At 38.1% G+C, this 9,339-nt stretch overlaps 1 protein-coding gene across 1 annotated transcript; it reads right to left on the bottom strand.

Moving 5' to 3' along the window:
- Positions 1 to 7,706: 7,706 nt before the first annotated feature.
- LOC102472574 (small nuclear ribonucleoprotein E) lies at positions 7,707 to 8,139 on the bottom strand. The gene has a single exon (XM_014590244.1). The coding sequence runs from the start codon at positions 8,123 to 8,125 to the stop codon at positions 7,847 to 7,849; it is 279 nt and encodes a 92-aa protein (XP_014445730.1). The 5' UTR covers positions 8,126 to 8,139; the 3' UTR covers positions 7,707 to 7,846.
- Between the last annotated feature and the right edge of the window lie 1,200 nt (positions 8,140 to 9,339).

Consider the following 9,339-nt stretch of genomic DNA (forward strand, 5'->3'; position numbering starts at 1 on the left):
AGGGAGGATGGCCATGCTGCAATCCCTTCTCCTCCATTCTCCTCTCGGGATCTTGGGCATGCACGCACACGCGCCTGGCGTGAGTTTTAAACCACCGGGTCTGGGACTCAAACCGCGGTCGGCTACGTGGGAGTCCAGCGACATAGCCATTATGCTAACTGCTGGTCCCGTAAAACTCTTTAATCTAATAAATACTTCAGAATATCTAATCCACAAACCAAAGTTCTTTACATGTGTGCATGTACAAGAGTATGCATATGCATTCGTGCACACACACACACACACACACACACACACACGAAACACTTTTCAAAAAATAAATTGACATAAAATTATTCATAAGAATGAGTAGAGAGCTCATACAATGGCCAATGATGCCAATATTATAATAGTACTTTACCTAAATTATGCTGGCTACACAGTTACAGAGTTTTGCTACAATTTGAAACTTATGTTAAGATTTTGTGTGGCCTACTAGTACTTCAAAGAGTAATTTAATCTCTACCTTATAGCTACTCATCTATTTCTTTTAGGGTGTTACTGAATCTGGTCAACATTTTAGTAAAATTTTAGGGTAGAATATGACTAGAATTATTTTTTTAAGAATTATTCTATTTCATTTTATTTATTTACTTACTTACATTTGACCAGAAAGGGACAGAGTGAGAGTGAGGGAGGGAGAGTGAGAAAGCAAACCACCAGGTCCAGGACTTGAATCGTGGTCAGCCACATGGGAGACCAGCGTCCTTAACTACCACACCACCTCCTAGTCCCATGAATAGAAGTAGCAAATAAAATAGTAAAACAAAAAATGAACCCTGAAAAACTTGCATTCATTAGGTTTTTGACATTATTGTATTTCACAAATGTATCTATTAAATAATTCCAGTAAGTTAACAATTATTTTCCATTTAAGTTCAATTTTATTGATTTTAATATAAATTCATACATATGAAAATTGTAGAAAAAGACATTGCCGAAAAAAATTCTTTCATTTTTTTAACTTTATCTTGCTTAGAAAAATCAATATTTTCATTATTGTATTCACACAATCAAAAAGAGCAATTTAGCCATAGGGATGTTTGAACATTAACTTTTCATTACACTTAGTAATGCAGTTATGCAATAATGCAATTACGCAATGATTTAGCACATCTATTTTTCATTGAATTATTTATATCATTTTTCATATTCATACTCAACTATTAAAATGTGAATTTTATTTCTCTGAAAAAGTATTAATTTACTATATCAAATGAAAAATAGAAAGTATTAATCAAGAGCACATGTATTTTCTGATCATTTTTAATAAGGATTCCTTTAACACACTGTATAAAAATGTCAGGGGAACCAGCAGTTAGTGTAATGGCTATGTCGCTGGACTCCCACGTAGTCAACCGCGGTTCGTGTCCTGGACCCGATGGCTTAAAACTCATACCAGGCGCGTGTGTGTGCGTGCCCAAGGTCCCGAGAGGAGAATGGAGGAGAAGGGATTGCGGCGTGACCATTCCCCCTGGGGGATGATTTCTCGCTTTCTGTCTCTATGTCTCTGTCTGTCTGGCGAGCGCACGTGCCCTATAGCAAAAACCTCTCCAAAAAAAAATAATAATAATAATAAATAAATAAATAAAAATGTCAGTACTTTTCTCTATGTTGTAAAAATGCTTGAAATATAAATGGGATGCTGACACCAAATTCTTAAAATATTCTTCCAACATAGTGAGATTGGAGTTAAACTCCACTTAAAGGTAGATAGGACAAAGGGCCCGAAAGGAAGTCATGATGTCTTTAACGAAGTCTCTGTGTTTTTCTTCTATGGTCTGGTTAACGTATAACATATACCCCTTTTATATGTCTCTAAAGAATTTGAATCTTGGGGACCAGCAGTTAGCATAATGGCTATGTTGTTGGACTCCCATGTAGTCGACCACAGTTCGAGTCCCGGACCCCGCGGCTTAAACTCATGCCAGGCGCATTTGCGTGCGTGCCCAAGATCCCAAGAAGAGAATGGAGAAGGGATTGTGGCGTGGCCATCCCCCTTGGGGGGGGTGATTTCTTGCTTTCTGTCTCTGTGTCTCTCTGGTGAGTGCACGTGCCCTATGGCAAAAACCTCCCCAAAAAAAAAAAAAAAAAGAATTTGAATCTTTTCTAATAAGGCAGGAGATAGGGATATTGAGCACAGACAAGGTAAAGGCCCAATGGAGTCACAATGGTTAAATTTTGATAACCAAAAGCTGGCTACATTGAGACTCAAAGCCACTGTAGCTAAGAGTAGCAATTTCTACTTAGTAAGAATATTCTAAGAAGTACAAAACTTTATGGGCCATTGACCACAGGAAGAATAGGGTACTAAATCACTCAAACCACCATGTAACTATTTTTTTTTTAAATTTTCTTATTTATTTATTATTTTTTAGAGATTTTTGCTTGAGAGACAGGAAGGGAGAAATCATCCCCTCACCTGCTGCATTCCCTTCTCCTCCATTCTCCTCTCAGGATCCTGGGCACACATGCACACACACCCAGTGTGAGTTCCAAGACACCGGGTCTGGGACTTGAACCATGGTTGACTATCTGAGGAGTCCAGCAACATAACCATTATGCCATCTTATGATCCCTATTAATTTATTTTTAATTTATTTTATACATTCAGTCACTTAGCTTGTAAAATGAATTTACCCAACATGAATACACTTTACACCAGTCCAGTTGAGGATACTATACACACATTCATCGACAGATAATCGATTTCTGTCTCATAAATTTCTTGCTTCTCTGTTTTTCTCCTTAATTTCTTTCCTCATACTCTCCCCTTCTCCACTCTTTTTCCACATTGTCTTCAGTAATCTCAACCATTTTCCATGCTTCTCTATCCTCTAATCTTTCCACTATAGTGTGTAGACAGTAGATGTATCTTAAGTGGAGACATACAATGTCTCTCTTTCAAAGCCTTGCTTACTTCACTCACTAGTAAATCTTCTATGTTCATCCACTTTCTATCAAATGCCAGGATCTTATGGTTTTTTTATGGTAGAGTAGAATTCCATAGAGTATTTGTGCCACACTTTTTCAATCCATTCATCTGTTTGTGGACATTTGGGTTGCTTCCATGTCTGACAATTGTGAATAACGCTGCAATAAACATAGATGTACACTTTCCCAATTGAGTAGTCTCTTATCCATTGGCTAGATACTCAGGAGTGGAATTGGTGGATCATACGGTAATCCTATTTGTAGACTTTGAGTAACTTCTGTATTGTTCTCCATAGTGGCTGGACCAATTTACATTCCCACCAACATTGTAGGAGAGTTCCCTTTTCACTACAGCTCTGCCAGCACTTAGCATTTTTTTTTTTTTTTAATCTTCACCATCCTGACTAGGGTAAGTGGTATCTCATTGTGATTTTGATCTTCATCTCCCTTATGATGAGGGATGTCAAGCATTTTTTCATATGGTGTTTGGTTGTTCTTCATGTCTTCCTTAGACAGTTGTTTGTTCAGATCATTTTACTGTCTTTAAATTGGGCTGATAATTTTTTTTTTTTTTTTTCCCCAAGGAATCTACTTGGGTTCCTTAGGAATAAATTTAACCAAAGAAATCAAAGACCTCTCTAAGGAAAACGATGAAAACCTCAAGAGTAATTGAAAATAATGCAAACAATATCCCATTATCCTGAGTTGGAAGAATTAATATAATCAAAATGACAATTCCACTTCAATTAATTTATATATTTAAAGCAATCTCAATCAAATTACCAGAAACATTCTCCACAGATTAGGAAAGACAATCATAGAATTTATCTGGAATCATAAAAGGCCCCGTATTGCCAAAGCAATTCTGCACAAAGAGAGTAGAGTAGGAGACATCTCATTCCTTGGCCCCCAAATAGATTATAAAACTGTGATAATCAAAACAGCATGGTATTGGCACAAAAACAGACATGTGGACCAGTGGAACAGAATAAAGACCCCAGATATAAATTCCCCAAACACACAGTCAACTGATTTTTGACAAGAGGTACCAATCAATCCAGTGAGAAATGGAAAATCTCTTTAGCAAATGGTGCTGAAAAAATAGTATCCACCTGCCGAAACATGACCCCTATCTCTCACAATTAACAAAAAATCAACTCAAAGTGGATCAAAGATCTAAACCTAAGACCTCAAGGCACTAAACTACCCAACAGAAAAAATTGGGTTACTCTGAGAGACATTGGGGTAAGTGAAGACTTCTTAAATAAGACCCCCAAAGCACAGGCAATAATCTCAAAAATAAAACAAATGAAATTACATCAGATTAAAAAGTTTCTGCACAGCAAAAGACACAGTAATTAGTGAGAATGGACAACTTTCGGAATGGGAGACTATATTTGTAAACTATGCCTCAGATAAGAGACCAGAATACACAGGTACCTCAGCCATGTAACTAGTTTCTAAAAGCTCATTTCCTTATCAGAAAGCCAGTTCATTGTTCAAACTGCTAGATTAAAAGTCCCTCACCTCCAGCTCCTCTTCAGCAACCATCAGGGACCCCTCCCTGCTTGGGAGCTCTCTTCTTCTTTCTCTCTCTTAGTAAATTCCACATTGCTATCTTACTCTGTGTCCAAGTCTTGAGTTCTTACATCGGGCAAGAACCAGTACGAATGTTGAGTCTGTTCGCCCAGTACTACTGCATCAATAGCTGTAGCAAACTATCTCTAAGTTGTGCATAGTTACTTAGAATAGAAAGAAAATAAGGAATTTTAATCTTAAATTGGTAGTAAGAATGTTAATGAACCACTTTCCCTATCTATTGTAAATTATACTGATAGCATGAATTAAAATTAATTTAATGTCCATGAAGAATATGTAGATACTAAGGCATAAAATCTATTATTAGAAATTTTGTAGCTCACTAAAATTAGTCATTGGATCAGGAAACAAAGGTTTACAACACTAGGCAGTTTTTTTTAAGAGGTTTTTACTATAGGGTGTGTGCACTTGCCAGAGAGAGAGACAGAGACAGAGACAGTGAGAGAGAAAGTGAGAAATCACCCCCATGTGGGGATGGCCACACCACAATCCCTTCTCCTCCATTCTCTTCCTGGGATTTTGCACACACATATGTCCAGAGTGATTTTCAAGTTACCGAGTCTGGGACTCAAACTGTGGTCAGTCATGTAGGAGTCCAGCAATGTAATGACTGTGCCATCTGCTGACCCCCAGGTAGTGTTTTTTTAAAAAACAAAAAACAAAAACAAACAAACAAAAATCCAGCACATCGTGAATAACTGTGCTGGAAAAGCCAATGGCAAATACCTAAAGTGGGCAATGAAAACGAATATGCTGACATAATAAATCACTACATATGAAATGAGAGAGATGCATTTTTGTTATTTAAATGAACAATATTTTTGAATAAAACTCAGCTCTATTAGTTCTGAGAGTTTGGTCCTAGTTACAAATTAAGTATTTAAATGTAATGACTAAAATAAGTCTAAAAGTCATCTAAAAGTCAGATGGTCTAAATGCAAATAGATTTAAATAAATATATATTCCAAAATACTACTCCAAATCATCACCTTTATTTTTCTTATTACATAATGCAAAATGCTCCTGAAAAGAAAGCATAAGATATTGCAGATCAAAGAGTTTATCTTCCTTTTCATTGGAAAAAAGATTTGCTTCTTGAGTCTTAAAGACCAAGGAAAGGAAGCAAGCCCATGTGGTGGTTAAGGCAACTGGATCCCTCATGGCCAATTGCATGGTTCAAGTTACATACCTGACAGTTTGAAAAACATGCTGGGTGAGTGTGTGTGCATGCCCAAAATCTCAAAAGAAGCAAAGGGGAGGGTATTGCTGCCTGGGTTTCCCCACAGTGGTTGCTTTCTCTCACTCTCTTTCACTCTGTCTCAACAGCAAGCACATGCACTCACTGGCAAATAAAAAAAAGAAGAGGAAGAAGAAGACCAGGAGAAAAGAAAGTGAGACTAATAAATGAACTTGTGTGCTAAGTCCTTTCTCAGACATTACAAAGTCCCTATAGAATAACTGGGCACCTAAACATAATAATATCTTCACTGAAATCTTTATTAAAACAGAATGTCATTCTGTTATTCTGAGAAATGGGATACCACCAAAATTCAATGGTATCTGCAGTACTGAACAGAAAACCATTTACCAGATATAATGAAACGATCTCTTTAAAAATACATGAGGGGCAAATGTGTTCTCTTTATGAGCTTCACAGATTTGATGCACATTCTAATTTCTTTCTATTGTAGCTTCCAGGGTTCCATTGATATTGCGGTGTGGGAGGATTTTTATGGTGTGAGTCTGTTACCAGGAGTTATATGACAGCATTAATTAAGTTGTTCTTTGAGAAAATGAAAGCAAGAAACATGCATATTTGCCTTTCTTCCAATAAACACTTAAATACAGAAATGTGGAGGAATTCCTGGCATACTTAATCAGCTTGATTGCTTTCTCTGATCTAAAAGATAGGCAACTTGATGTGGCTTACTTCCTCCCTCCTTCCTTCCCTCCTTTCCTTCCTTCCTATATCCTTTGCTTTAAAGAGGATTTCTACTTTTGTAATAACAAAGATCAGTTAGAAGAAACAACTATTAAACATGGATACAGTATGATCTTTCAGTCATGGAGGACTTTAAGAAAAATACGTGCAGGGGACCAGCTGTTGGCGTAATGGCCATGTCACTGGGCTTCCACGTAGCTGACCCCGGTTTGAGTCCTGGACCCAGTGACTTAAACTCATGCTGGGCACATGTGCGTGTGTGCCCAAGATCCTGAGAGGAGAATGGAGGAGAAGGGATTGCAGCATGGCCATGCCCCCTGGGGGGGGAGTGATTTCTCATTTTCTGTCTCACTGTCTCTCTCGGTCCTTCTGGTGAGCGTACATACCCTATAGCAAAAAAAAAAAAACAAAAAAAAAAAAAAAAAAAAAAAAAAAAAAAAAAAAAAAAAAAAAAAAAACCTCTCCAATAATAATAATAATATAAAAAAAGAAAAATACATGCAAACACATGCAACAAAATTGAGCTTCAAGAGTCATTGAGGCCTATGAGCAGCTTTCTTAAATAATTTGTCTTATACACGTGTGGTGTTTTATCGGTGTTTGCTGGAAGAAAAGAAACAATCCTTCATATGTAGTGCTACTACTTAATTATTTAACATTTTTTTTAAGGTTTTTGCCATAAGGTTCTTGCACTTGCTGGAGAGAGACAGTAAGAGGGAAAGTGAGGAATCACCCCCCACGGACAGGGACAGCCATGCTGCTATCCCTTCACCATCCACTGTCCTTCCAGGATTTTGGACATGCATGTACATGTACCTGGATTGACTTTTAAGCCTCCAGGTCCAAGACCCCAACCAGAGTTGGCCATGTGAGAGTCCAGCACCTTAACCATCATGTCTCCTGCTGACCCCTAGCACTACTACTACATTTTTTTTTTGGAAAGGTTTTTGCTATATGGTGCATGCATTTGCCAGAAAGACAGAAAGCAAGAAATCACCCCTCATGGGGGATGGCCATGCTGAAATTCTTTCTCCTCTCAGGATTTTGTGTATGCACGCACATGCACCTGGCCTGAGTTTTAAGCCTCTCAGCCCAGGACTTGAACTGCAGTCAAATACATGGGAGTTTAGCAATGTAAGCACCATGCCATCTGCTGGTCCCACCTACTACTTTTTTTTTTTTTTTTTAAAAAAACAATCCCATAGCATTTATTGCCAACTAGTAATAACATAACGGTAATCAAAACAATATGAACAAATTTTTAGAACTATACTCTCCACGAAGGGAACAAACTACTGTCTTCTCAGCAAGTCCTCACTTCGTTGATCATTTCTAGTTGGAGACACTTTGTAGCAGAGTTATATTATCTCCTTTTAACATGATCCGACCCAGTTGTTTTCTTGACTTTGTTTTAGAATGAATCTCCTCTGCATCATCTAATACAAGGTTCATATACTCATCAAAACCAATGATACAGCCTTCTATCCGCATATTTACTTGCTCATAGAGCCACACCTGAATCCGGGATCTATTCTGCAAGTATCTGAAGATGAGGTTGATGGGCTGCACCATCACCTTCTGCACTTTCTGGCCCTGGCCTCGGTACGCCATGGTGGAATCTCACAAAGGCCTGAAGGATCATTTAGAGGCATATTTTGAGAAAGGAGATCTCTCTTTCCTGATTCTCTAAGTATGTTTCTTCTGTTCTTACTCATGTCCCACATGAGCTTTAACTTCATTTGCCCCTTTGCCTTTCTTCAGGAATCAGAAGCTTATAGGTTTTTAGAAAGTTGTATTTATGCAGAAGGTACAAAGGGTAGAGTCAAAGTCCTTCCATGTGCTAGATCAGACCTCTTCTACCTCCAACTATATGAGCTAACTCACTGTGCCAATTTACCTCACTCACTTCCCAGTGTCCTAACAATAGTGACACTAACATATCTTTTCTTTTTTCTGGGGGGGGGGTGCAGTTTTTATATTTTAAAGAGATTTTTACTATAAGGCATGTGCCCTTACTGGAGAGACAGAGACAGAGACAGAAAACAAGAAATCACCAAGAAAGCCCCATTGCCATGGGGCTGGTCATACCTTCTTCTCCATTCTCCTCTCAGGACTTTGGGCATGTGCACACACACACTTGACATGAGTTTCCATCTGCTGGATCCAGGATTTGAACCCAGTAGGTCACATATGAGTCCAGTGCCTTAACCACTATGCCACAGCTAACCCCAACAATTTTGTGATTTCTACTGCCAAAACATGTGTAGATAGTGCTGATTAATTACTGAAGTTTATTCATAATTGAAAGACATGCTAAAATATCTTTGAAAAATAAGTACTTTTGAAAAAGAAGTACTTTTTCTCATCTAAATTTGTAGTCCTCATGAGTTTCACTCAGAATGTTCAGGAAGCTATGAACCCCTTGTTCAGAACCCTGACTAGTCCACAGTCCCCAGGTAATAACTATGAATGTCTTTTAAATTCTAGGGATGTGTCAGTGTGAGTTAGGTGGGGATTGGCTGCTTGCTCTCCCAACTCTCTGTCCTGTGTGAAAAGGCCAAAGCACAGTCCCCACGGTAAGCAAAATGGCAGGTGTGGAAGTGAACGCACATTTAAATACTGGTGGGCAACATCAGGAAGATTATTTTGATGTGCCAGTGGTTTGAAAATCTTTCAAAAAGTCTAAAATTCTAAGTACTGATTTTTTTTTTCAGGTTTTTGCTACAGTACATGAGTGCTTCCCAGAGAGAGAGAGAGAGAGAAAGTAAAAAAATTACCCCAAATAATCTCCCAGGGGAATGGCCATATTGCAGTCCCTTCTATTG

The sequence above is a fragment of the Tupaia chinensis genome, unplaced genomic scaffold, assembly GCF_000334495.1.
Source record: "Tupaia chinensis unplaced genomic scaffold, TupChi_1.0 Scaffold000423_1, whole genome shotgun sequence".
In the NCBI taxonomy this organism is placed as follows: Eukaryota; Metazoa; Chordata; class Mammalia; order Scandentia; family Tupaiidae; genus Tupaia; species Tupaia belangeri.

Coding starts and splice junctions, on each gene's coding strand:
- LOC102472574 (XM_014590244.1), bottom strand. CDS start 8,125: ATGGCGTACCGAGGCCAGGGCCAGAAAGTGCAGAAGGTGATGGTGCAG.